Source organism: Labrus mixtus, chromosome 4 (genome assembly GCF_963584025.1).
Source record: "Labrus mixtus chromosome 4, fLabMix1.1, whole genome shotgun sequence".
In the NCBI taxonomy this organism is placed as follows: domain Eukaryota; kingdom Metazoa; phylum Chordata; class Actinopteri; order Labriformes; family Labridae; genus Labrus; species Labrus mixtus.
Genome location: NC_083615.1, coordinates 21,389,556 through 21,417,362, shown reverse-complemented (window position 1 = coordinate 21,417,362; position 27,807 = coordinate 21,389,556). Strand labels below are relative to the sequence as shown.

General features: G+C 38.7%; 4 protein-coding genes across 5 annotated transcripts; 1 reads left to right on the top strand and 3 right to left on the bottom strand.

Moving 5' to 3' along the window:
- Positions 1-1,512: 1,512 nt before the first annotated feature.
- On the bottom strand, positions 1,513-11,190 carry LOC132973095 (diacylglycerol O-acyltransferase 1-like). The gene is made up of 18 exons (XM_061036338.1): positions 11,059-11,190; positions 10,065-10,204; positions 9,291-9,378; positions 9,161-9,201; positions 8,359-8,444; positions 7,556-7,608; positions 7,273-7,378; positions 6,730-6,834; positions 6,584-6,646; positions 6,388-6,491; positions 5,688-5,726; positions 5,367-5,408; positions 5,223-5,267; positions 4,825-4,934; positions 4,669-4,734; positions 4,450-4,537; positions 3,384-3,446; positions 1,513-1,938 (listed from the first exon to the last, which is right to left on the bottom strand). The coding sequence occupies exons 2-18, from the start codon at positions 10,202-10,204 to the stop codon at positions 1,732-1,734; spliced, it is 1,446 nt and encodes a 481-aa protein (XP_060892321.1). The 5' UTR covers positions 11,059-11,190; the 3' UTR covers positions 1,513-1,731.
- Positions 11,191-11,664: 474 nt separating this feature from the next.
- polr2c (RNA polymerase II subunit C) lies at positions 11,665-16,789 on the bottom strand. The gene is made up of 9 exons (XM_061036337.1): positions 16,610-16,789; positions 16,242-16,291; positions 14,728-14,796; positions 14,544-14,596; positions 14,277-14,405; positions 14,142-14,193; positions 13,841-14,009; positions 13,663-13,737; positions 11,665-12,343 (listed from the first exon to the last, which is right to left on the bottom strand). The coding sequence occupies exons 1-9, from the start codon at positions 16,693-16,695 to the stop codon at positions 12,199-12,201; spliced, it is 828 nt and encodes a 275-aa protein (XP_060892320.1). The 5' UTR covers positions 16,696-16,789; the 3' UTR covers positions 11,665-12,198.
- A 324-nt stretch (positions 16,790-17,113) lies between these two features.
- On the bottom strand, positions 17,114-22,686 carry coq9 (coenzyme Q9 homolog (S. cerevisiae)). The gene is made up of 9 exons (XM_061036335.1): positions 22,585-22,686; positions 20,638-20,872; positions 20,410-20,545; positions 19,652-19,794; positions 19,409-19,493; positions 19,180-19,284; positions 18,230-18,385; positions 17,983-18,036; positions 17,114-17,476 (listed from the first exon to the last, which is right to left on the bottom strand). Exons 1-9 carry the CDS (start codon positions 22,640-22,642, stop codon positions 17,441-17,443), a joined length of 1,008 nt encoding a protein of 335 aa, XP_060892318.1. The 5' UTR covers positions 22,643-22,686; the 3' UTR covers positions 17,114-17,440.
- Positions 22,687-23,546: 860 nt separating this feature from the next.
- Positions 23,547-27,599, top strand: ciapin1 (cytokine induced apoptosis inhibitor 1). Of its 2 annotated transcripts, none has more exons than XM_061036345.1 (9): positions 23,547-23,713; positions 24,515-24,677; positions 24,786-24,929; positions 25,374-25,453; positions 25,973-26,141; positions 26,362-26,435; positions 26,599-26,720; positions 26,836-26,911; positions 27,003-27,599. In XM_061036345.1, exons 2-9 carry the CDS (start codon positions 24,521-24,523, stop codon positions 27,111-27,113), a joined length of 933 nt encoding a protein of 310 aa, XP_060892328.1. In that variant the 5' UTR covers positions 23,547-23,713; positions 24,515-24,520; the 3' UTR covers positions 27,114-27,599. The 2 variants fall into 2 exon arrangements, with proteins under 2 accessions (XP_060892328.1, XP_060892327.1); XM_061036344.1 differs by having other exon boundaries at positions 26,359-26,435.
- Positions 27,600-27,807: the final 208 nt, after the last annotated feature.

Here is a 27,807-nt window from a genome sequence, read left to right as displayed (position 1 = left end):
TTAGGTTTAGGCCCCTGAACTGCTTGGTTCAACTGAAAGACAGATCAGGATTTTGGCCTGGATGATATATGAATGTTGACTTCTTGTAGCACACAGGGCAAAAAGACTCGCCGGCAAGGGACCCTGTATTCTTTTAGTGTTATTCAACTTTGAGCAAATAATTTGAATACTGCCGCAAACTATACCTAAACTTCAAGCTCTCGAAAATAAAATAAAATGAACGTGATACCACATAATAAATACTTAGGCTACTTCACAACATCTTCAAGTGACTATGAAAAGTACTGCTGCTGGTCTGATCTCAAAAGTGATAATCTGACCACAACTTCAACAGTCCTTCACAGCCTTAAAAACCAGTTACCTATATTTATGCCATAATATGTTTATTTAAAATGTTTATTTTATTTCTACATGATATGGAAGGAAAAAAAGTGGACGGTTTTGTCTTTCTTTGTGTGAGGGATAAGAGAATGAACCATTCAACATTTTCAAAAGCTACTTTCATAATTTATATCAGTCAATACCTAACTAATATTTAGTTTGGAATTGTATCAGTACATCTACTTTGTACTTTTAGCTGTTGAATCCTTCACTTTCTTTTCCTTTGCCTGCTCGAAACAAGGTTCACAAACTGCATGGGGCATGTTTGATCAGAATGTTCATTGGATCTGAAGTAAATTAATTCAATGATTGTGTTGACATATATACACAAAAGTACTCCAATACTAACAGGGCTTTCTTACGACCCTGAATCATGTGTTTATTTTAAATTTAACTCTGATTATTGTGTTATTAGTTTAGACATCGTTTTAATGATTGGGTGGAAAAAATCTATTTCTGCTGAAGGGGCGGAATTTGTTTGCCATGAAAAAAAACGTTTGAGACCCACTACCTGAAAGTGGCTAATTCAGCCAAGAACCACAAGAACCATCTTTGGTTTAGCATAACTAGAACTGCCGGTTTAGGTTTATGTATTGACCAGTAACTGAGCTAATAGAAGGTGTACAATCAAAGAGAGGTCACGTTTTTGTAATAATGAACAGCACACGTCTTTCAGTGGTAGGCCCATATAAATCTTTATGCTTTGAACTAACAAATAAAAACATGCCGGATGTAATATGAGAATACGCCTGAACATTTCTAACTGTCATTAAAGCTTAAAAAAAAAAGACTTGGCTGGTATATGAGCTTTAAATCATTCCACACTAGGACTCATTTAACCATGAGGTTCAATGGTTCTCTGTTATTTCCCGATTGGACTGTGTTCATGACATTTACGGTAAACTAAGATGAACTTGGGCCCCTTAACCACATGTTGACAGAGCTGTGCATAAGTAGGAACCTTATCTTCTGTGCTGCTGACTCACATCGTTGTAAGAGGAATGATCCGTGGCTGAGATTGCTGTACCCTAGCCATGTTGCAGGGCAATTTGCAGTAACATTAAACGACCTTCAGATGTTAATATGTAAAATAAAGACTACTGAAACAGATGTTTATTGCCTTGAAATGAATGGATGTGGAAGCATAGTAACTTTATTTGCAAGTAAACTTTACTTTAAACATGACTTGATTCCAATACAGAAGTCCAATAACGAGTCTACTCAACAGGGTAGAAGCTGTGGATTATAACTGGATCTCTGGGCCGACATTAGCAGCCTTTACCAAGCTTTGGATCAGAGCCACATATACATCACATCACAAGAAATGTTCTTTCTAACATTTCCGTCTGATCAGTGAGGCTGCAGGAAAACCTTGGTGCGAATATGTTGGTCTAATGTCTGTGGTGAGGATGATGTCTGGTTTTGAGGGGAGCTGATGTAGTGGTCGTGAAAGTAGGTGGTCACTGCCAGTGGAGGGCCCAGCAGCAGGCACAACCACACTAAGCCGTTGCCATAGTTTCCTTCGAAATAGTTTCCGAGGAATACTGCAACCAGAAGCTAGAAGGAGAAGACAGAGTGTTAGCAAAATATATATATATATAAAGATTTTATTAAACCCAGGTTTTCCTCCTCCCCAAAATTCAAGTATGTTTATTTTCCCCCTCTTGTTCCAACATTTGATTGTCGAGACCATAAAAAATGTCCCTAAGGGTAAAAACACATCAATGGCTTCTCATGCTCTTGACAAGTGTAAATCCTACTAATAGACCCAATGCATTAACAGCTTGCACCCATGGCTGCTTCTGTTTAGAATTCAAACTAATACAGATAAGTACAAACATCTGGTTTTCTGAGATCGTGTTGTGTTGTTTGCAAAGGATTCCCCTCTTCTAATAACAAATCAAAGTGGTCAGAGCTGACCGGTGCTACTTTTGTGTTCTAAACAAACTGCATCAGGTTTTATAAAATGAAGCCAATGTGGAATAACAAAAAACTGCAGTTCCTCCAGTATCCACTTGAGGCTGGCTCCAAAATCCATGAAAGTCCTCTAAACACCGGTTTAAATTGTCCATTTTGACAGCAGAAATAAACATGTTTACATCCTGGTGCAAAATACAGTTTAGCCTGAATAGCTCATGTCTTTATCATCACAGACTGTTACTGGGCGGCTGTGGTTCAGTGGTAGAGTTGGAGTTGGGGTTGGATCCCCAGCTCCGGCAACCACATGTCTGATGATTCCTTGGGCCAGACATGTAACTATACGTTGCTCCCGCTGCTTCGGCGGTGGCGTGTGAATGTGTATGAGTGGGATTATGTCATTCTCATGGACTCTTTACATCGCAGCCTCTGCCATAAGTGTGTGAATGGGTGTAAATCCAGGTTATGTCAAATTCCAAGCTCGATCCAAAGGCGACTGGACTGGTAGTCGTGACCTGCGGTGTAAATGTCCTCTGAGTAGTCAGAAGACTATAAAAGCGCTGTGCAAGCTTAAGTCAATTGACCATTTACAGGGGTTTAATTTTTTTTATAACTCATCCATTTCATGAAGGATAAGAGTTATGCATGATTAGGGTTGTGACTGATCTGATAGCAAGCAAGGGCGTTGTTGTTGTTTGCAGGCTTAAGGCTAAAGGCTCGCTTCAGCTCCACCTCCACCTCTCTGTCTGTCAAGGTTGACCTAAAATTAGTCTGAGACAGCATTTCCAACACGGCAACCACCAGCCATGGGCTCAACTGCGCTTCAGACACCAACGAGTGATGTCACTGAGACAATGTTCATGTTTTATACGGTCCATTGTTTTAACACAAAAAAAGGGAATAAAAATCCCAGTAAGGAACAAGTGCACAATATTGGGATTCATATGGATCCATAACATGAATCTTAAATTGTAGTAAGATCTAAGTTCAACACGCTATACAACAATATAAAAAGCATGTGAGCAGGAGCCCTCACAGCCTGTAGCCCCGTTTTTAGTACACAATAACAAGTGTGATATTCTTACCTCAAATACCATCATGAGAAAGATCCACAGACGACAGCTATGCAGGGGTAGAGCAATCATACACTGTGTAGAAGAGACCACAAAAACAGTGAAAAATAATAATAATAATAACTTGGATTTATATAGCGCCTTTCAAGGAACCCAAGGCTGCAAAACAGATCACTTTTGCCTCTTGTTTTTGGCTCCTCTATATTCTTATGATTACAAACACACATTTTACGACGTGTGTGCATATCTTCTAATTTTATTCTAAAATTCCTTTTTATTTGCTTTCATTACAAAACCCAGGGATTTGCACAGAAGCGCTGAGAGGCATGAGATGAAAAAAAGAGGTCTGATCTAAATAGTTTTCTGTCCTGTGTTTGAGAACACGACCTAAACAAGCTGCTCTTAACTTGTAGTTTGTGAACTGATTCTTAATTATGTAATGTTTATTATCATTTGTGCTGCTGCCCTCTTGGCCAGGTCAACACTGTGAAGGAGATCTTAATCTCAATATGTTAATCTGGTTAAAAAAAAAAAGATGTTTATATGCCAGTACTGAAAAGGTTTTCTGTTCATTCTTAAATTGAAATTTTCAAGATGCCTCCTCATGTTTGTTTTTCATTCATTACAGCAGGGAACAGTATTTAAGAATAGTGACTTGACTTGACAAATATTTTTCACCTGTGTACATAGATGATAGAAAAGCAACTTTTTATTCCACATGGCCATTTTTTGTTGTTGCATCCACATATGAAAACAAAATAGAACTAAGAATACTGATGCCGGCAAACTTGATTCATGTGTGCAAAAATGTATGAACCTGCTTTCATGGATTCCACCTAGTAATATTTTTCCCAACTTTTTCCCAGTAATAAAAAAAGCAAAACAGAGAGGAAAAACCTCTTTGTTCCCACTAAAGGGAGAAAACATTTTGGATGAGACTTTAACACAATTTTTTCCACTCGCCTCTCAGGTCTTCCGGGATGGTTTTCAGCCTAAGATCCCAATTTACTCCAGACATCTCATGTTCTCATCTACAAGGTAATTATCTTAATATTCCTCATGCAGTGTCAGTCTATACCTCAAAAAGTGCAGCAGACATCGTGAAGACCAATAACTCCGCTTGTGAAGGGGATGCATTATTTTCCAGCAGCCGTGTGTAAACATGTCTTCATACAAATAGTGACACAGAGAAAAGACAAAGAAAAGATGAAAGGAAAAAGTAGGTGGAATTATGTAGTTACTCTCAATGAATGGAGTCAAACTTATGGCATGTTTCGCCATCGTTAGAGCAAAGTACCTGTGACACCATTTCTGAAAAGGGATATTCCAATTATCCCAGTAAGAGGTCAGAGTTGTGGCATTCCTAAAAAAAGAGAAAAGAGGAACCTCAGTGAGCCAGTGCTGGATGATAAAAAAATGATTGATGTGTAAAAAACTGTATTGTGCAACTGACCACCAGTCTCCATAAAAATGACGATCGCCAAAGCGCAGCAGTTCTGCACAGAAGTTCAGGTAGGAGTGACTCAAGAAGAAGAAGAGGAGCCAGAGGAAGTGGGTTGGTGCCTTGTAGGGAAATATGTTTGCAAAAGCAATCTCTGCTCAACTTTTCTATAACTGTATAAAGTAGGACAGTGCCTGAACTTTTATTCCACCATCACACTTAAACATAGTCCACATTCTTATCATTATCATCACCACCATCTGGGACCACTTTCTTCTAAAACATGACGTCTTGCTGCATGACTGCTCACTGACATCTTTCATTGGCTCAGTGCTTTACAGTTCTTGGAAATCAAAATTACATATCGACAGTCAACAGAATAAAATGTTAAAAAATACCCCCATACTCACCGCCAGCCCCACCAGATGCTCCACTTTCATTGTGATGTCCATACTCTTAAAACAAGAATAAGAATATTTAAAAGTGAAATAAACAGGAGTGGAAGCTGAGTTTGTTCTAACATTCACAATGTAGAGGGGTTGTGTTTCACTCACAGAGAAGGAGTTTTCTGATCTCTGGAAGATGGGCTCAATCCACTGGGAACAAAAAGACTCAGTTCAATGAAAATGAACACTCACAGGCTAAAACATTCAGGTGGAAAAAAAGAGCTAGAGCCTATAGCCATGCTAGCAGCTGTATGATGCTTAACTATGGTACAGTAGCATAGAGCTAAATACTAAATATATCAAGATACTGCCGCCCCAAGTAGCTCAGTGTGTTATTTAGCACAATACTGCATCATCATTAGTAGTCCTGGTTTGTTCTGTATTTTTCTAACATACTGTACAATAGACAAAGAAAACCAGCTGAAGTACCTGCTGCACAATTCCAACCATGATCTGGATGACAATCACCTGAAGGAAGATAATATCAAAATTAAAGCTACTTTGAGGAGAATTTTTTTTTTAATGAATATGAAACAGACCAAACAATTATACTGATGCCTTAATGTGACCTACTCAAGCAAATAAGACCAACATTAACAAGATTGTTTATTTCTACATTGTTTTAACACTGCCTGAAACTGCTGCCACAATATACGTGTCAAATGAAGTGACAAACAGCATGCTGCCAATACAGATTTTCTTTTTTTACATTTTCAATGGCAAATATTCTCTGAATGTAACTACTGACTTTTGGAGAAAGCAGGAGGATCATTTTTGTACAAAAAAACCCCAACACTATTTAAGACAAGCAAAGAGATAAGAGGCATCACTTATCCATGACAACTCGCACAAGGCATTTTTAAGCTGTTTTTTGCAGTGTCAAAGCGTAATATGTCAAACTTATTTTAAGTTTTCTCTCATTATTGTTACTTATATAGACTGTATATACAAACTATGGTTAATGAAGGCATTCAGACACTTGTATTGAAATACAAGTTTATTTTGTCAAGGTGGAAAATCAAGTTCTTTCACTATTTAGTAAACAAAAAAGTCAGAAACTGTCCTTTATGACTCTTGCCTTAAAGTGCCTCAAACCCTTACTGAGAATGGAGCTGCTGTTTCAGCTCACCATCTCCAGCAGCCTGTGCAGCAGCTTATTGATGCGAACTCTAGGAGCATGTGGGAAGTCCTTCTGGTAGCACAGAGTGGGTGCAAGGATGAAATAATACAGATCTGGGGTAATAAAGACAAAATGTATCACCACAGGTGAGTGTGAAACAAACAGTCCAGTTTCATCTATAAAAAAAACAAACAGTCAGTTTCACCTTTAAAAGTAAGATGCTCATTGAGGGCTCCTACTTGTGGTGCAGAAACATTCCCGTCTGTCTCTGAAAGGACACAATAGGTACAAGTTGACCTCCTTTTGCTCTAAATTGACGTCATTACATTTTTGGTGTTGGGGAAACAATACCTGCATCAGTTAAATGAGCCTGTCGATACCAACGATTTGTTTCCTGGTATGAGTAAAGCTTCATTCCAAGAGCAGCGTAGACCCAGAGAGAGAAGAAGGCTCCACCTGGTGGACAAAAAAACAACAGCACCCAAACACATGAGAACAATGATGTGCCAGCATAATAGCTCATTAGGCGTTGGGTTATATTTGAGGTTTTATTAACTTAAAACTAATACTCAATTCATTTTAGGGATTTGAATAAACCTGTTTCTGTTCACTGGAAAGGTTAGTATACAGTTAGTATGAATTTTTACTCATCAGTACATCTCTAAAAAAAGTATTTTTTCAGATAAACACTAGTTTTACACACAACCCTATTCTAAAGTGTATGTTTCTTAGTATAAAAATATGTGAGCCTTAACTTAACCACAAAAATGTGCACACAGCATTTTCCATTAGACAGAATAGTGCAACTGTCATATAGTAAAAAAACAATAAATTGCTGAACTGTTGCACTGATATCCATTAGCTATTGTCATTTGTTAAATGCATAAAGTGTACCTGTTGAAATTGTAGGCTCGTGTATAATGACTGCAGCAGGGAACAACAGGAGCAACACCAGATTGGTGAGATGTAAAAGATGAGCGCTGGTGAGGAGCAGCAGACCCTAACGGGGGGGAAAGGGACTAGATGACAAATTCCTAAAAAGATTCAAGTACAACTTAAATCTTTGCAGATGACTTTTCAAAATTGTTCTGAAAAAGGTGTGAGATTTGACATAATGTGGATTCATAATTGTGGCATGGGGGTTAATACTTATCTAAGTCAGAAGAACCCATCTAACCTTTTCCTGAGACCTCTCGAGGATCAAGGCTGTAACAGCAAACACGTTGGCAGCTAGAAGGAACAATGATATATGATAACAGTCTGAGTGTGCTGTGTTTAAAACCAACACCATCACAGAGCTCACTTTAAAGGAGTGCAAAAGCATTATGAAGCCTTTTGTAGTGCCAGAAAGAGCTTTTGTAAAATCTAATTAAATGGAGCATAGCGTTAGTTCAGGCAGGTCACGACGTCACACTCTACTGTCATGCCAGAGTTTCGGTAACAGCTGATCGCACGTGAGCTGCATCAGCTGATGGCCAGCTGATTCGCTTCAAAGTGTCCTATTGGCTAAATAGCACTTATGCCACCTTATTTAAACTGCTCTAGCCTGCCTGCTTTTGCTGCTTCCTCTGCAAAGCCGCATTTGCATCCCTCCTCCACCCCAGCTCCTCCTTTTATGCTGTCCTGACTTAATCAATGTCATGCTTGTCATTGATGCCTGCTCTGTTTGGATTTGCTGCTTATCTCCCAGAACAGAGCCGTACCGCCAAATATAAATAATTGCAATAAAATATTTTTTTTGACAAAGTGATCCTGACTGAATTGAATTTAAGTTATAACCTTGAGGGTCTAAGTTTTGCTCTCTTTAGCGACGGTCTTGCAGGGACAGTGAAATACAGAACACGTGTCACAGACAAATACGTGAGGATAAGAACAGCTTACCCTTGTAAGTTGGCCATCTACAGCTGATGGATAACGTCTCAAGAATTCTATGGATTTTGGTATTTTTCCTGCAATTATATCCAAAAGAGTTTTTCTCACCCAGAATGAGGTTCACTGACGGCCAGTTGCAGTTGTCTTCAATGAGATGCTCCAAAACCTTCTTCACATCTATTAAAAAGCCATGTCTGATAGGAGAAGGACATAAAGGGCAACGTTGAAAACAAATAACAAACAATTGCCTTCATGTTTTTTTCAAAGAGGACAGCTGAAGAGATACAGGGAATGTTGGATGTCATGCAGCAAAGGGCCTAGGTCGGACTTAAACCCACAGCCGCTACGACAAGAACTATAGCCACAGTACATAACCACCAGGCTATCCGGCACCCCCCTTTTATGAGTTTAAAAAAAATATTAACATAAATTGTTTGACCATATTTCTTAAGTTATCTTGTGTTTATTTTAAACTCAAGAAAAACACTGTCTTTCTAATTTTACTACATGACAAAACATGCTGATTATGTTTGTCCATAATCAACATCTTTAGATAGCACGTCAAAATGCTAACATGTGCGGGTTTGCACGAAACAGAAAGATGACAGTGGAGGCTGATTGGAATGGAAGTTTAGTTAAAAAATTAGGTCATAAAACAAAGAGTTGAACAAACTGAATTTTTGACTTGGTTCTGGATGAACCATCAGGAGGTCATCAGTCATTTGAAAAGCCCATTGACAGTATATTAACTGTCAATAACTGACCAACATTGCCATTTCTACAGTTAGACTGCGACTCAGTTTTCCCCATGTGCACACATTAGTTAGAAAATAAAGTAAAAAAAATAGAATAAGTAGAAAATGCATGGTAGGTCATGTATATGCATGGATACATCTTTATTTATACTCACTGTATGAAATTCTCCAAAAACAAATGAGCGTGAGTCAGTACCTGAGAATGACAATAAATCACAAAGAAACTGTGAAAAAACAGTCAGTGTGAATTGAATAACCAATGAATTCAATAAACACCGAACTGACCAGCAGAATAATGATCCAGTTGAGGATGCCTCTGTATTTAGTGAAGCTGCTGTTGGAGCTCAGCAAAGAGTCCTGGACACGATGACAACTACACAGAGAGAGACTCGATTCAGTACTTATCACTTTACATGATGGATCTCATAAACTCTACAGCAACAATGTAAGAAATGCTCCTGTAAAATACAGACAGTGAATTAATATCAACTAAATAAAATATCATTTAGGGCTTCAGTCAACGATGATCTCAGTATGGATTCATTGGCAAATTACATTCTTTAGACATATTATTGAGTCTTTACAGTTTAAGCAAACACCACCTGATGAATGAAACTTGTAATCACTGATTTAACTAATTTATGTTCATTTCAGTTATATTGTCTGTGTCGCTGTTAAGTCTGATGTTGGTTGTGTCTTTTGTCTGATGTGATCCTTGTTTTTTATGTGCTTCAGAACAGAAACCAGTTTTCTATCATCATTGTCATGTTACTTTAAAACTTTCCTGTATAATAAATGAAATGAAAAGTGAAAGTGCTATCATCATATTTTCCCAGAGTGCACGTCGTTTTGGGAACCTTCACAATTTTCTCATTTTATATCCAGATTAACGTGGGAACTTGAATAGTCGGCTGTTTATTCTCTTTTCTTTGATTGACTGACTATTTTTTGCAGCTCATCTTCTTAACCCTGCTGATGTAATCCTGCTGTTTTAACTATAAGGGTAATCGTGTCACATTTGAATAAACATCTCTTCAGTAAGTAATGGAGAGTTCTTACCAGAGCAGAGATGCATAAGGGTGGTCTTGTTCACCGTCTGGATCAGAGGCAGAAACAGGAGCACTGTCATAGAGACTCCCACTGCTGTCTTCAGGTAATGAAGGGGAGCAAACAGAGAACCTTTTCCTCATCACAGCCATCTGTGAAGTTCAGAGATCGTTAAACTTGCATTGGGAAACAGAAATGGTCTTCTTATTGCTCCGAAACATCACATCTTTATAATACTGTCTTATCATGTTGCAAAGATGAAATATGAAGACAAAATTCCCTTTACCTGTGAGACAACAAAAGTCACAGCATCTTTAAAAAATACTCTACGTCTCCCCATCTTCCTCTGGCTATTTTATTGATCCAAATTTCTTTGAGCTATGGCTGTCAATTTGACAATTGTGCTACAAATACATTTTTGTGAGAGGAAAAACAGCAACGTATCATCTCTTGAATAGCACATATGTGTAACCGGCTTTATCGTTCCTGAAACAGTGGTGTCTAGGACCATGAGCAGAGCAGAAGATCATTTATGTGCAGTCTGCATATTTATAAAGCCAGATGTTGTTGGCTGCTTCCTGTCCTTTCACATTAAGATAGAATTTCAGCCAAATCTGTTTAGTAAATAATCATTTTTTGGCTGTGTCGCTTATCTACAGAGGTACACATCTCATGAGACATTAACTTAGATTGCACTTGTATGATAAACTCCACTGGGTAAATTCGGCGTCCTTGCTATCCAGTAACATGTCATAAATGTAAAAGTATTCCTTTATAGGGTGTATTCCACCACGAAGAATCCTGTAACAAGTAAAAAAAACCTGTTTTCTAATGGCTAATATTTTAAAATGAGACTATGCCGAATGAAATAACTTCTCCGAAATAAGTCTGCAGACAAATTGTAGTATTTTAATATTTCATGTTACATTAAATGCCATGAATGAAAATTTAAATGACCACATATCTGAATGCGGTTCGGACTGACCTTCAGTTTAACGACGCTTACCTTGTCATCCTTCGCACGAGACTGCCTCCTTCCTGTCGACACAGGCAGAAAATCATCATCACAGTTTATTAGTGATGTCTGGACAAACTGAAAAGCGAAAGCTATTTTAACCCCTGATTCCAGATGGGAGTGGGAAAAGCCCTTTGGATTAACATTTCTCTTAGCATTCAAAATAAAAGCCTCGTCAAGAACAATGCAGACCTACATTAAAGACAGCTGAGGTTACATCCGTTTCTCTTTTTTTGTATCGTTTGGACATGCATTTGTATGAAGTTATTATCATCACTGTCGTTATGATAGCCTACCAAAGAAAATGCGCCCTAAAGACTCCTATTATCTTCCTGTAATGAAAGCTTATTAAAAAAAATCTAACAATTTGGTGACAAAAAGACATATGCATCACAGTAGAAGATAATAGCATATTATAAGCTAAATAATAACAATATTCTAATATTCTTAAAATACTCAATAAAAAATAATTTAAAAATCTACTTTCACCTGATTAATTTTTCTTATAACTGGCACTAATTGTTTTAAATGGTGCCTTTGTTACTTACAAAAAATAAAAAAAATCACAATAAAGAACTAGTCAATGAAAGACCACCATGTTTGTCAAACATATTTATTTAAAAAGGGACATTAAACAAACAATAATCGAACAGTCAGCGTTACACTGACAACAACAAATCATCATTCTGAGAGAAACTCCCTTTCAGACACTGACCTGTGCTGGACGCTTTGACACACAGCTTCTGTCACAATCACTGCTGACATTATTACAAGGATGCTTCTCCAAATGAATGACATCATGTTTACCTAGTTTGAAATGATGTGCCTTGAGGTCGCTTAATATCGTGCGGTCCTTTCCAAAACAGGAAATTTAACCAAACTCTTCCTAAGCTGTTGGGACAAAAAAAAAAACAACAACCTCTTTCTGGTTCAAATTTCCCCCAGCCCAAATATCCCTGATTGATCTTTGACCTCAAACACATCTGAGCCTAGTATCAAGGAAGTATTCTTCTTAGTCCGTAAACAATGATTGGACATTTGTAATGTGACCTGAACAGTGATTGAGAATGAGTCCTCGGTTGATAACACAGCTGTGTGAATGCAGGTCCTGCTCTGTAAGGGAGCGGGTCCTCAGTTGATGGTGAGCACGTCGCTCTGGATCTCGTGGCTCAGCTGAGTCTGCAAGTCGCTCAGCTTCTTCTTAAGGACGGCCAGTGCTGACATGACGATGGTCTCTGGTCGCAGGGAGCCACAGGACTCGACATTGTAGAAGAACCTGTGAAGGGAAATGTCATAGGTGAGTCAATAGATGAGTGATACCTGCTATGTCCGGATTGTAAAACCATTCAATGATAAAATACACAAGTTTATCTGCCCAAAAAGCGAATAATTAAAATATTACATTCACGCATCAAAGTGCAATTTTTACAACCAAGTATTACCGTAAGTAAAATGTTCTGAGGATTTCTAAAAGGCCGATATAACTCTAATAATATTAATAACTATGTTGAGTAAGAATCTTATTTCGGCCGCTTGTATCTCATTATTTCGGTCACTACCCACAGCTCAGGAACATAGGTGAGGGTTGGTACTCGTGAACAAGACCTAGAGATACTTGAACTCCTTAACTTTTTTTAAAAGATTTTCTTTTTGGTCTTTATGTGCCTTTAATGGAGAGACAGGACAGTGGATAGAGTCGGAAATCAGGGAGAGAGAGTAGGGAATGACATGCGTGAAAGTAGCCACAGGTTGGATTCGAACCCGGGCCATCCGCTACCTGGGAACGCCTTTGGTTCCCCCGGGAGGAGCTAGAAAACGTTGCTGGGGAGAGGGGCGTCTGGGGCAACTTGATTAGCCTGCTGCAGCCGAGACCCGGCCATGGATACGCGGAAGACAACGGAAGGATGGATGTTGAGTAGTATGATGTTATATAATATGATAGGGGCATTTTACATTGAGAATTTTTACATGAGGATGAAGCACAGAGTTTTATTTTGAAAAACATCACTAATGTCCTTTAAGTTTTGTTGACATGATGTGTATTCCTTTAAAATAATTGTGAAAAAAAAGTTCATTATGTATAATGTGTAGTTTGGAAACCTTCTCTTTGGGGAACACGTTGGGGTAGTATGACAAGTGTTTGTTTTACATACTGAATTTGCCTCATTTCAGTATGCCCAAATTTAGTTTTTTGTCTCAGGAATTCTCCAGACAAGGGTCCATACATGAAAGTGCAGCTAGCAAGCAGTATTGTTCATTTGCTTTCAATGTTTTTCAAGTTATTATACATTTGTGTAAAGCCAGTTAATGAACAGTTTCATGGTTCACAGTTAAGAGTTATAGCTTTTCATGCATAAATGTAACATTTACAGGATGGGGATATCCTTTTTCTCTGACCCTGGGATACTCCATGGGAAGATGCTGAGAACAGCGTCACTGAGAAGGCTTTATTTGTTCACAACAACAGGTTCTGTTGCTTGCTTTTGGAGGAAGAAATCAATGAAAAACTGTTCTGAGAAAGGCATCTTCATCTCAACTCAGAGACCCTCTTCACCCTGACCAACCTAAAAGGTGAACAACAGTCCCCTTCCTCACCTTTCTGGCTTTCCGTTTGGGTCGTAGGGAGCCTCAACCTCGTCCTCCTCGATCTCTGTATACTCACTCTTTGGCCTGTGAACATATCAGAATACAGTAAGGTAAGTCATCAGTCAAAGGTCAGCTATAAACTCTACTTTCATTCCTTGTGGCGAGCCATATTATAATGAGAACATACCACTCCTCTGGGCGTGGGAAGACGGTGTGCCTCAGAGCGTTGTCGGGGTCGTACTCAAAGGAGACGCCTGCGGTTGGGTTCCACTTGGCGTGCTCCTTACCGAAGCCTTTCTTAGCGTACGCCCTGAGCCGCAGTTCCTGACCTTTACGAAGCTTCACCAGTAAAATGTCTGCGTTGCGTCAGTAAATGATGTAAATAGAAGTGGAGAGAGAGAGAGAGAGGAGAGGTAGATGTTTCAACTGTGAAATAAATGATAACAACGGACAGCCAGTATTACAATCCAAGACAGCGTTAAGCTCACCGTCTTGTTCAACATAGTCATTGGGATCGTTGTCTCTACTCCTGGAGGTCACCTGGAAAGCACAATGAAGAAATGTGTGAGCTTCTTCTTCGGCTACCTCTAAAGTCAAAGGAGACACAAAGAAAGAAAACTCACTGGGATGACTCTGGGGTTATTGGACAAAAGGTCACGAGAGGTGACATGACGCGTCTGGTCTTCGGTACATCGAACGTCCATCGTCAACTCAACAGAGCACTCGGGACAAAAGTCATCACAGGTACAGTCCTGCAGGAGGATCAGATACAGAGAGACAGAACATGATGCATTTCCTCCAGGGAGAAAGACTCCGTTGCTGGAACATAAACCCCTCTACCAGAATGAAATATCTTCCTCGTCACAAAATGTCACAGATGACTCACTCACCCTAGAATACTGCAGTTTCTCCACGATGTCATCACTCGTGAGAGGTATGAGGCCTGACGGAGATGGAAACATCAATGTTGATACAGCGGCTTCACAAGCAGCACGCTACTGTGTGTTACTAGAATAAATCACATCGAATCACTGTCATCAAGATGCATTCATGAAGATCTGAGAACATACATACCAACTCTGTGTGCAACAAACTCATCATGCAGTACTGATGAATTGGCATCGATCTGGATCCAGTCAATAGCTGCAAAGAAAGAAAGAAAAAGAAAGAAAAGTGTCAGGAGGAAGTGCTAGAGAAAGTACATTTCCCAATATTGACACTTTGAACTTTTTTTGTCCTTCATTTCTATTCGACCAAAAAAATAACTTTGTATCGCAGGGTGTACGCAGCACACTTTTTACAGAGAAGTTGTATAAATGTATTTATTGCTCTTTAGAATAGCTGTTGCACTGGACTGAGATGACATGATGTTGTGTCGCCCCTTCAGTCGCTGGGGCTTTTAAGGAGAAGATAAGGCACAGTCGGAAAAGCTCACAAAGGTGTATGTAATAAAAAGTTAAAAATGCCTCGATTCTATTAACCTGATTTTGTAAAATTGTCCCCGTATTTTTACAGCAAACATTTTGGTGTCGTATCATAAAAGCATAGATTATTATTATTTATTTTTTTAAATCACCCTGTTCGATTTAATGTTCCACTTCCATGCCAGTGAGCAAATATTCACATCGACCCTCAAACTCACTCAAAACAGAATGGAGATGTTTTAAAAGTTACTATTCCAGCCAAAGCTTGCCTCGTGATGACATGCCAAACTTTTGTGCTCTGGAAAACAGTTGCATGTGCATGCTGGCTCACTGTCACTCTCTCTGAAGACACCGGTCTGGAGTATAGTTTTCTTTCTCATCATTACGTTTTTTGAAAATGTCTGCTCTAAATAAATCCCATCAAAGAATAGTTTGAAGGGTGCAGTGATAGCCTAGCGGTAACATCGCGCGCCATATGTACAGAAGCTATAGGACATGGGTTCAAATCCTACCATGGCCCTTTGCTGCATGTCATCCCCTACTCTTCCCTCTCAACATTTCCTGTCTCTCATCAACTAGCCAATAAAAGCAAAAAGGCCCAAAAAATAAATAATAATAATAGTTCAAAACTTTGTTCAATTCATGGGTTCTCTTACATGAGTTCACGTCTTCCTACATGAAATGGGATTCTATATGTAGCAAAAAAGTTTGTTTGTGTTTTTGCAGGCAATTTCCTCTTCATCTCTGGAACTTTCCCAATCTCTACTTAAATTTTGATGTTGAAATGATGACTTATAGATTTCAATTTGAAAATTGTGTATGTTGATTTTTAGCACGTTTCTTGCACAAATAGTCCAAAAGCAATGTTTCCAGATGCTCAGAAAAGGCCTCTGAATGAAGCATCTCATTAGAAACCTAGAGGCTTTTTAAGTGTTGGGTCCATGTTTGGAGGGCAAGAATCATCATTAACTAAAAATCCGTGCTCAACATAGTGGGGGGAAAGTATTGACTCCCATTTAAAGTGAGGAAAAAAAATCATCCCTCCACAATTCTGTAAGGCAGAGAAAGAGTCCAGCACATCCAATGGTCCTTCACCATGTCACATAATGAAAATGATACAACAAAAAGGTTTGAAATAACTGAGAAAACAAAAGGTTACTTTACCTATGGTCGCAACTTCTGACATGAAGACACGGCGGATAGAGTTTGCAACCCTAAAGAGAAGAAATAGTGATGTTTTTGTAGTTCAGTGAAGACTATAGTGACAGAAAAGACCCTTAATGATGAATTATCACTATTAAATATGAAACACTGTAACACTTCCTACACTAGCTTAATCTATCTCACACATACAAACACATATTAATTACAACATACATGTACTATCATGTCTCAATGTTGCTTATTAAACGTGTCCGGTCCACAGACTGTAGATATTGAGGTCCAGTAACAACAACAGATGTAGTGTCTAAAAGAATAATGGCTGCCCTCTGTTTTACGCACTCTCCCCAAAGGGAAGCTAAAGTACTTACGCCAAATCAGTGTTTTCAATGACAAACTTGACATTTTCGTCCGACAGTTCTGTGATCTTCACCGTGGGTTGGTTAGCATACGGCATTATTTAGGTAAAATAATCCAAAAAGTACTTTGTAATATCGTCCACACACACACTCCTACCGCTGCTTCGGCTTGAAGGACTATTTACCGCCCGGTGATTGGTTAGTAAGTCGTACGGGGGCGGGCACTTGTTCAATATCCGGGTCATTTAGACGCCTTCAAATTCTTTTTCGAAATAAAAGCCCTAACTGATTTTTCGGTGCGCATAAGAAACAGATTTACAAATCAAGTATTTGATTCATCCTGATGGTTCTTAAAGCAATTTACTATAGAAAATGTAAAATAATCTATGTAAAAATGAATACTTCTGATTTTGACTTTAAATACCTTTGGTGTGGAGTTTTCTTTGACATCAACCTTTATTATAAAAAAACAAATATGTTTCATTTACATCAGATAAAGAAAAACAAGTAAAAATGTTTAATAGACAAGAATAACTATTTTATTTAAGTTTTGACAACAAATTCACAGATCTTCGTGCACTGTTGAAGGGAAGTAGGAGCGTTCGATCTTAGACAGTGAAACAGAACAGGACACATCCACTGGTCCCGAAGGTGAGAAAAAACAGAGACCTTTGGCCTGGGATGAATAATAATTGCTTTGCTGATGAATAACAGCTATTATAAGCATTACTTTATCAGCGTTCCCTTACAGTAAATAAGAAATAAGAGCAAAAATAAAATTGATCTTCAGCTCATGACACAAGCCAGACGGTTAGGATCAATCCGAGGGAGAAGTTTCATGTATCATCGTTTCTGGTTCAGTCCTGTTAGATTTTTCAGCTGTAAAACACAAGACAAATATAATCAACATGAATATCAACGCATCCAATTGTTTCCACATATGATTTAAAAACCAGTGGTTCTTTACTGGTCCAGCCTCAGAAGCCACCATCAACTCCTAATGAGAAAATTGCGACCCAAATTACAGATATTTTTCAACCAGTGAGAGTTATTTCATGAGAAACTGACCGAAGATGATGCAAAACATGTGACAGAACAAAGAGATGGAATCTAAACAAGTATGTTTACAAAGTGTTTCATGACACTTTTTTTTTTTTTGGCCATGGACACATTCACAACCGATTGGAAACGGCTCTGCGTTCCACTATTGGGTCTCGACCCACCAGTTGAGACCACTGATTTAAACAATCTAAAAAGCTGTTACCCCAGAAGTGTTGCTGCTTTGAAGAAACTAATGAAAAAGAGTTCTATATAACTTTAGCAAGTGTAAAGCTTTTAAAAGGCTAACAATCTGTATGTATGATGAACATGAGTCAATGACTTACTGTGAAAGCAGCTCCCATGAGCCCCTGAACCACTGCTTCACCAGTCGACTGCACCTTTAAAGTGAAACCCACAATTTACAACATGATCGAAGAATACGGTACAATAAAACGTTAATAGCAGTCCATCATCTGATTTAGTATTGAACCAGTCGTATATAATCCAGAGCATGTATATCTTTCAGTTTGAAGTTTGCATCCAGGCACGCACGCACGCACGCACGCACACACGCACTTCACTTCACTCTACCTGTTTGGCAGTGCCCGCCATGTTGACCACATCCTGGATGCGGTTGTCAAGAAAGTTCCAGGTGTCCTGGAAATCTGGAGAGGAATCCTGAACCATGACCAGCTCTGTGGTGTTATAGATGCCCGTCAGCGCAGCCCGCTTTGTGTACCAGTTCATCTTCAAAGAGAGGGGGGGGGTTAATGTTGTAGAGATTTTTAAACAGGACAATGAAATATCATTTTAAAACTCAATAAACCTTTCATTTAAACTTAGAAAACAACAAGTATGAGTGACGTTTTTATGTCGCTTGTTCCTCATGAAAACATGGCAGAAGCAAAACACTGCCCCCGCACAAGCCATTTAAATATGACGCACAAATATTACTTCATTCCAGAACAGAAGTCACACCTGTTGTCCGACAACCATTTCCTTTTTCAAGTTATATTTCTTGGGCGATTTTTGCCTTTATGGATAGGACAGCGAAAAGAGAGACAGGAAAATGATGGGAAGAGAGAGAGCGGGGGACGACATGCAGCCAAGGGCCAAGGCCGGACTCGAACCCACGGCCGCCGTGATGAGGACCACAGCCTCCGTACATGGGGCGCGCGTCATAACCACATTAAAGGGATGCTCTTTAATGAAGTGTCTCAACAAAATATAATAAATTATGAGGCTGAGGTAAATGCATTAATTCTGAATTCATCTCATTTCATTTTGAATTCATCACTATATTTGCAATGGTTTCTTGCAGTCGGTTATAGGCGGCTTATGGGTTTATTTTTTGACTGTAGGTATAATAGAATAAATATATTTTAAAAGCCTCAGTCAGCTTATAAGTATAAAAGTCTTTTTCAGGGTAGGGATCGGTAAAGTGACAGGCCTGGATAAAGTGGAAGTGTTGGATTTGAATGAGAAGAAGAAGACAAAGAAGAACAAGAAGAAGGGGATAGAGTTTAACCGGATCCACTCACATCTGTTGATCGGTCTCCTGCATAAAACCAGATATCGTCCACCAGCGTGCTGAGGTGCTTCAGACTGTTTGGGATGTTGTGAGGGAGAAGAAGGATGCTCATTGCCTGAGCAAGCGTACACAAAGTCAATGATCAGGAATACAAATGTAATTTGGCCCTGTCTGTAATGTTTGTAAAAAGAACAACAATTGAAAGACGACACAAGAACTCATCGCTATGCACAACATACCTGTGGCCATGATTCAATGTAGGGGATGTGCATCCTCAGTCTGGTCTCTACAGCATCTCTTAGAAAGTCAGCGGTCCTTTTTTGCCTGAAACAAAGTTGTCAAAGCTATTGGCGGAAATCTTCAAGTGAAGAAGGAGAATGCTTTCTTTTTTCAAATTGCCAGAGGTTAATGTGTGTTAAAAGGGACGAAACTGTGTGTGATAGTGTGTGTGTGTGTGAGTGAGTGCGTGTGTGTGCTCATACTCGGCCTGGCCCAGCTGGACCTGCTTGTGTTGCTCGGCCAGGATCTCGGTCAGCTGTGAGTTGCAGTGGGAGACGAAGTGCAGCACCAGGTCTCCAGCTCCGTTGTAGAACATGCCAGTAGAAGCAGAGGACAGGTCCAGTGTCTGGTGCAAAACACAACAATAACAACAAAGACTTACAAAAGAACATCAACCTCAGCCTTATAATAGCACTCATTTAGAGATTCTATTCTTAGGGGATTCTTTTATTTCTCTCAGAGGTGCGACAGCAGAAAGCTACGAGATGTGAGTGAAAAGACGGGGAAGGAGTAGCATCAAAGATTCTCCCCTGGACTTGAACCTGGGATAAAATGTGGCACCTCAGTTGCCTTTTTTTGTGTTGATGGACAAATAACTTACTTAAGACATATTACTTATTCAATTTGACAAATCACTACGCTGAGTTATTAATATGTTAAATTTAAAGATGTTAAATATCAGGATACAATCTCGATGCCGCAATTTGAAAGACATCATGTGTTTTGCTATTTTTAGATCCAGATTCAGGTCAGATCCTTTCAAACGCCACATTGTCTCTTTTTTGCAATCCTGACATGTGATGCTAGTGACAACATATTCTCACTCTGGCCATAAATAAACCCTCAGAAGTGGAAGAAAAAGGAGAAGCGTTTGAGGCTTGTTATGGCCCAGACAATGGTGTAATAGTAGAAAGCCTTAATGTGCTAAGCGACTCCTATTTCATTCGTAGCAGCAACTCACCTCAGCGCCAGCAGCAATGGCCTCCATGGACCAGCCGTGCAGCGGGACAAACTCCAGGGCAGCGTTCAGGATTCGAACCTGAAGCTGCTCCTCTGTTTCATATTCCTCACCCTGCTCTCCGCTCTGGTCCTGGTAACTTTCGCACAGACACACAAGCAGTCATGTAAGCTTGGGGGGGGGGGGGAGGGTAGTTTAACATCCTGTCTAATGTATTTTATATCAACTGACCTGGTGTTTGGCCTGGAGGCCTCCTCAGCTGCAGGGTCAGATGTTGAAGCATCCTGGGAAGCTGCAGATGTGTCCTGTTCAGCAGAGTGAGCCTGGTAGTGCTCGTGGTGGGTGGTGGATGAGGAGGAAGGAGGTTTGTCAGATTTGGATTCATCCTGAAGCCTCAGTGCTGCACAGTGGATGCCTCGTGTCAGACTGCTGCACCGGGGGTTTGCGGCTGGTGGTGCAGACACGACTGTAGGGAGACGGGGAGAGAAAGGTATTCATCAGCCACACTTGGTAATGTAAACTAACTCCTTTCACTAAATCAAACACTTATGAACGTAATGGCTCTCAGATGAGTAGGACACTGAAAAGTTGAAAGCACAATAGTCTTGACATTTAACCTCTGACACTACAAAGAGATGTACTTTTGATGACTGGTTAGTCTACACTTTTATCAACATACAGTAGGCTGGAAGTTATTATTATTATTTTTTTTTTCTCTGAATTCATATGATACATTTATGTTAGTGTAGATTTTTTTAAGTCTATCTCTTTTTAATATTATTATTATTATTTTCCCCTTTCATGTATAAACATGTATACGTGCAAGAGTGTAAGAGCATGTCAATTTACATATATTTAGGTTTGTTTTAGTTTTTTTTTAAAAATATTTTAAAATTATTATTGTTGTTTTTTTATTATCCATTTGTTTTCTATTTTATTCTCTAATTCTTTCTGTTTAGTCGAATATACTGCCTGGTCACTTGGGGTGGGAGGGTACTGTGTGGGGTATTGTGTGTTATATTATAATCTTCAATAAAGAGTATTAAAAAAAATAAAAAGAGATGTACTTTTCCCATTCAGAAGTGAAGCTATCTCAGACTCCAAAGTCTGCTATGACGGTTGGGCAATATGGCAAAATAGGCAATCAATTTTAAACTTCTATTTGTGGATTGAGCACCAAAATGAAGCTAAAAAAAAAAAAACTACTATGAATGAACATGTTTAATTATCATACAATGATCAATGTCAACCAGTTGTAGTGTGATCGATGACTGCTCGGCTGTGATGCTCTGCTGATGACAGTGCAGAAAGTTTTGCAACCTGTTGAAAAAAAAAAACGACGTGACCACGAAATAACCACGCTCAATTGGCCAATGCATCTGTCCGACTGTTATTTCAGACTTTTCCTCTCACACATGTACCTTACAAATCCCTAACAGTGACTTTTTTGTACAACCTCTCTTGCAGCCGAAGCCTCACATTCTTGAAAACTGGATTACAACAAAGTTAAAATCCTGAAGCACAGCCATTGTTTGTTTATATACAAACTTCCACGCAATTATCTGCCTGAGAATATCAGATAATTGAAGAAATATTTCTGTTTTCCTTATATCTTATCCTAGGCTTTTTTTTTCTTCGACTACAAATGAGATCAACACATTCAAAGGAAAGACATTTTCAGAAGAAGTGCATAAGGGTGTCAACTACTTTATGAAGAGCAATTTGACTTAGCTATGTATTTTACAGGGTGACTACTCTGTTTCAGCACTGAAATTAAAACGTGATTATTGTAATTCAAGAGAAACCTTCTTGTGCTTCAGTGCTAATAACAGCACACATGAGGATAAACATACTTTGACAGATTGCATAACCAGAGACCATCTGAAGGGGACATTATAAATATGCAGTGATTGTTTTAAGGATCTAAACAAGCAACTATCCAAGTCAATCTACAATTCTGCGCATAATGATTACGATGTTACAGCCACAGTCAACATAATGTTGCCAAATTCTGCCCTTCATGTTCACCTTCTGTCACAAGTGACTTTGTAGCAAACGTCAACACAGGCTTTTTCACTGCATGCAACAACTAGCTGCAAGAACGGACAATGCATGGTAATTATTCAAGCTGCCAATTAAAAGGACGACGACACAACACTTATGTTGCTCGGTTTTTACCGCTGCACAGCCCCCGGAGTGTCCTTCCAGCTCGCAGACCTCTCAGTAGCGCCGCCATATCCAGCAGCACTGAGGAGTTATTTTAGAAACTGCTGCGTCATTTTAGCGCGACTGAGTTGTTGTGAACTATTCATCAATCAAGCCAACAGGAATGAAGCTCATGGGTTTTTCAATTTAAAACCAAAGTGGAATATTTAAAAGTGACGTAAATAACCATAAAACATTTGGAAATTACGTTGCTTGCCTAGATTACTCAACATTATTCCGAGAATACATAAACTACCCAAATGTGATCATTTCAATTACTATTGATTGATTAAATTTATTTCAGACATATCAAATAAAATCAAACATATCAAAAATACAAAACAAAATGAAAAGCACGAAAATACAATAAACAAAAAACAATTTTCAAATTATTTCACAAAAAAAGAAAAAGAAAAAGAAAATTACATATATTCAATTGATATGCCTGAAAAGGAGTAGGAAGAAGTATAAAACTTATTTAATCCTACCCCTTTTCCACAGCTCAATAATTAATATTTATTATATTAACTTCCTGTGTTCCTTATAATCTCTCTATATATACAATCTAGCTATATACAATTTGCTATACTATATTTATGATACTATATTTGATATTTACATTCCAATGATTTTCCATACATATATACAACTTGATCTACTATGATTTTTTTGAATTTATATATTTATACAATCCATATATCTATATATACATATACATATATATTTGTACAATTTGATGTACTATATTTAGATATTTATACAATCCATATATATATATATATACATATCTATTTGTACAATTTGATGTACTATATTTACATTTTATATATTTATACAATCCTTATATCTATACAGTTTGGTACAGTATGTTTACAACTATACATTTGATACAATCTATGAATCACCAAATTCTACAAAAGATTCGAAATCATTTTATTTTGAAAATCCGTAACGGAAAAGGTTTGTCTTACTTCTGATACTTGACACTGAAACATCTCAGTAGTAGTTATCTAGATAACGACTGGCCCCCTGGTGAAACGGTATTACATTGATATTTTCCTCCATTTAACCGCCGAGCCTGTTAAAACAACGACATAAAAACGTGAGTATATGTTGTTCGTACTTCTTCTTGTACTATCCAGGATAGTCTATCCTGTTTTTATAAACAACGTGAACGTGATTACCACCCGGTGTCTTCTGCGTCACACTGGTTTTACGTGAAGCAATCCTGTGAAATTCACCTGTGTCAACAATACACGCTAACTATTAAACTACGGAAAGCTAAATATATATAATATATATATCTAAAGCTGATATATTTAAAGATATTTCGTTTACAATGTTTTAGTGTCTTGAAGGAACAACTTAGACAGTGTGTCAGACTGGAGACGTTTCCAGAGCATTCAAGATGTTTAGCTGCTAATGGTGCGTTTTGTAACCATGACGAGATAATGTTATATTAATGGACATCATTCACCAGCTATGAAGCTTCACTTTCTAAAAAAAACAACCAAATGTCAAGGTCATATGTAGATATCCTACATAGGACTAGTTTCTTTTTAAATATTTTTATTTTTTGGGCTTTTTGTGCCTTTTAATGGAGAGATAGGACAGTGGATAGAGGTGGAAATCAGAGAGAGAGAGAGAGAGAGAGAGAGAGAGAGATAGTGGGGAATGACATGCAGGAAAGAGGCCACAGGCGGGATGTGAACCCGGGCCGACAGTAGTAACCACTGCGCCACCAGCGTTTCTTTACAGTCTTATGACGTAGTTTTAATAGACTCATGATAATTGATATAACTTGTGTTCTGGGTCTTTCTGTTCATCTGTTTCTGTTGGTCTGGGTTGATCATGTATTACATCAAGTATTACAACATCAATACATCATTTTTTTTTATTCAAGGAAATCATGGCAACCCTTGGCATCAAGGCAGGGGACCAGGTGCTGTTAGTGTGGTCTCAGCCCTCATCACCAGCAGCCCTGAAAGAGTTTGCAGAGGAAATCGGCGCCGCTGTTGGTGCAGAAGGCAAAGTATCACTGGAGAACATGGAGTGGTTACTGATGTGTGAGTGATACTTCAACTCATGTCGTGTGTGTTCTTTATTAGCCTGAAGTAGAGTGTTTTATCACCACTAAATCAAGTAAGAGTAAAATGATCCTCTCTCCTCTTCAGCTTCCCATTCAGCATCTACCTTTGAGTGGGTGCTCTCTCACCTTCTGGCTGACAGCTCCTGCCCGCACAGCTCTGACACTTTTGTAGAAATGGCCAGAGTGCTCAAACCTGGTGGTAAGCTAGTCCTGGATGAAGCAGTCACAGGTGAGGGAAGGAGTTGCTCCTTTAGATGACTAAAGACTAAAACTATTTTATGTTGAAGTACATAGTTTGGATTTTAATGTCATACATTTGTGTGTGAAACTATGTTTGTCCTTTACATTTTGATAGTGCTGATAAGCTTTGCTCTCTATTGTAAGCTGCTCTAATAACCATATTTCTCCCATTGGGGGATCAATGAAGTTAATCCTATCTTGTCTTATAAATTGTCATAAATGTTTATGTACTTAATGTAACTACACATTAGAATAAAGCTTGAAATGCCACACCACAACATGTCTAACACAGATTGCATTCCCTATAGTAAACAGGAAATTTAAAGAAATTCAGAAATATAAAAAAAAAAATGTTTTTTATGTGACAGGTCACTTAACCTTCAGGGTCTCTGAGCTCTAATTGTGTTTGTCTTTGTTTCTTTCTCTGCTCCAGGAGCTGAGACCCAGAGTGTAAGGACAGCAGAGAAGCTGATGTCAGCTCTGAAGTTGTCGGGCTTTATGTCCGTCACAGAGGTGAGGGTTCTTGTTGACATACAATGATTGTGAATGTTAAAACATGATCGTCTGTGTGTGAATAGAGCTCTTCTGAGGGAACTTTCCCTCGTGACTAGCAACCTTTAGAGGACCAGGGTCATAATTAAGTTCTGGTGAATTTATTTGACCTCTTACAAAAGTCCTTACTTTAGGAGTAGTCATTTAAAAAAAGGAAACTAGAACTTTAGGGGTGGGGCTTTCAGAGCTGAACATGTCTGATTGGTTTCATACTTGCAGCATTTATTTTAGCTACCTTTAAAAAAATAAAAATTAAAAAAAAATCCTTAAAATGGAACCAGAAGGTTTCTTATTTTAATTATGCCTTGATACATCAATGTTGAGTACTAAGTACACAATCTACTATACTTTAATGCTTATGATGCATCCAAGGACTAATGAGGTGTAGCTCTGTATGATGTTGTTGAATCTGTGTTCAAAGATGAGGTGTATAAACAGCTCCCCAGCTCCTGTTGAACTCCATGCTTTGTCCTCATTCAGGTCAGTAAAGCAGAACTGACTCCTGAGGCATTAAGTTCCCTCAGGACAGCCACCGGTTACCAAGGAAATACCCTGTCCAGAGTCCGCGTTTCTGCCTCCAAGCCCAGCTTTGAGGTGGGATCGTCCAGCCAGATCAAACTTTCATTTGGTAAAAAGACACCAAAGCCAGGTTGGTACATGAAGCCAGATTTCTTAGTATTTTCCAGGCAGTTTTTATGTCTACCTCTGATGTTTTTTTTTTTTTTTAGGGGGATCACGGTGGATAAGTTGAGAAGTTTTTTCCTTCATCTGTCCCCAGTGATCCCTTTGAAATGTCAAAGTTCACAGATCTGCATTTTCATATTTACTGATGTGTAGATAATACTTGCACATATCTGTGGTCCCAGCAGAGAAACCAGCTCTGGATTCCAACACGGTCAAAATGTGGACGTTGTCAGCTAATGACATCGGTGATGATGATGTGGTGAGTTACAGATGAGCTATCTTTCTGTGTTTGAGTCCCGGAGATAGAAATGAAGCCTGCTCTGTAGAAAGCTGCACATACTCTTTAAGATAATGTGGACTAATTTGCATGTTTTCTTTTCTGGACAGTGAGTTAACTGTGTGTTCTGAATCTTTCTCCGTAGGACCTGGTGGACTCTGATGCTTTGCTGGATGAAGAGGACTTGAAGAAGCCAGACCCGGGCTCTCTGAAGGCCCCAGACTGTGGAGTGGGAGCCAACAAGAAGAAGAAAGCCTGCAAGGACTGGTGAGGTCGCCCACAAATGTATAGAAGCCATAGACATAGTCATATAAACTCTAATTTATGCTCCAAAAGGCAGTTACACGATATGATATGTTGTGTCTTGTGTTATGTTTGGTAGCTCATGTGGTCTTGCTGAGGAGTTGGACAATAAAGGAAAACAGCCGTCGGAAAAGCCAAAGTCTGCCTGTGGAAGCGTAAGTTTATTCTGTTGTGTTTTTTCAAATTCCTACATTTCCTTTTCTATAATACTAACCTTGTTTACTCATTGTTTTTTCTTTATGGCAGTGTTACCTGGGTGATGCGTTTCGATGTGCCAGCTGTCCATATACAGGAATGCCTGCATTTAAACCAGGAGAGAAGATCAAGCTGGACAAGAAGACGCTGACAGACGCTTGAGAAAACTGAATATACACATCCAACAGCCCGATTCAAAACCTACATTCCTTTTTTTTTTTTCTTCTTCTCACGATCACCCAGTGACATGTCTGAAGACACAAGTCCCCCCCCTGCAGAAAGCTGCGTCTTCTACTTTTAAGGCTTCAGTGTTTGAAATTGACACAGTATCTTGTTTCTGATGTCCTGCTTGTGGCAAGCGTATAAATGAAGAAATGTCCAAATTTGATTGAAATGAAAGTTATATTCTGCTGTGGTGTGAGAAGAAACCTGGAGAGGTTGCTTAGGAAGAACTTAAAAGCACTGAAATGTGTGTTTTTGTTCTTTTCATTTGAAGTTATCTTTACGTCTGATCACTGACATCATTTCAGTATAAAATAGGAACTGTAATTCACCAATAATCACTAATCACACAGAGGTCCAAAAATAACCCGGCATGATGTCCAATTCAAGCTTGTTGATGTAAAATAAAGGCAACATGTTTGGAAAGATTTGTGGTTCTTTTGGTGTGGTTTAACTAATACGTTGAAAGTGGTGACAATTTACAGGAAACAGTTTAAAAAAAAAAAAAACCTGAATTGGTGATGGTGACCCAATTACAAGACATTTTCTAGCTTCTTCTAGCTCTCATTTCAAAGAAATCATTAATTTGATACTAAGTATTTGGTAATGACTCTTCTGCTAAGAGCCTGTTAGA

Excerpts from the sequence above, each read along its gene's own strand:
- LOC132973095 (XM_061036338.1), bottom strand. The coding sequence starts at position 10,204 with ATGGCTGTGATGAGGAAAAGGTTCTCTGTTTGCTCCCCTTCATTACCT. Across the intron at positions 9,202-9,290 it reads ACTGGATCATTATTCTGCTG|GTACTGACTCACGCTCATTT; the intron begins GTCAGTTCGGTG and ends TGTCATTCTCAG. Across the intron at positions 5,268-5,366 it reads GATCAGAAAACTCCTTCTCT|AGTATGGACATCACAATGAA; the intron begins GTGAGTGAAACA and ends TCTTGTTTTAAG.
- polr2c (XM_061036337.1), bottom strand. The coding sequence starts at position 16,695 with ATGCCGTATGCTAACCAACCCACGGTGAAGATCACAGAACTGTCGGAC. Across the intron at positions 13,738-13,840 it reads TTCCCACGCCCAGAGGAGTG|GCCAAAGAGTGAGTATACAG; the intron begins GTATGTTCTCAT and ends ATATGTTCACAG. Across the intron at positions 12,344-13,662 it reads CCAAACGGAAAGCCAGAAAG|GTTCTTCTACAATGTCGAGT; the intron begins GTGAGGAAGGGG and ends TTCCCTTCACAG.
- coq9 (XM_061036335.1), bottom strand. The coding sequence starts at position 22,642 with ATGGCGGCGCTACTGAGAGGTCTGCGAGCTGGAAGGACACTCCGGGGG. Across the intron at positions 20,873-22,584 it reads ACTCCGGGGGCTGTGCAGCG|TCGTGTCTGCACCACCAGCC; the intron begins GTAAAAACCGAG and ends GTCTCCCTACAG. Across the intron at positions 19,285-19,408 it reads ACATTGAATCATGGCCACAG|GCAATGAGCATCCTTCTTCT; the intron begins GTATGTTGTGCA and ends ACGCTTGCTCAG.
- ciapin1 (XM_061036344.1), top strand. The coding sequence starts at position 24,521 with ATGGCAACCCTTGGCATCAAGGCAGGGGACCAGGTGCTGTTAGTGTGG. Across the intron at positions 26,142-26,358 it reads TAAAAAGACACCAAAGCCAG|CAGAGAAACCAGCTCTGGAT; the intron begins GTTGGTACATGA and ends CTGTGGTCCCAG. Across the intron at positions 26,436-26,598 it reads ACATCGGTGATGATGATGTG|GACCTGGTGGACTCTGATGC; the intron begins GTGAGTTACAGA and ends CTTTCTCCGTAG.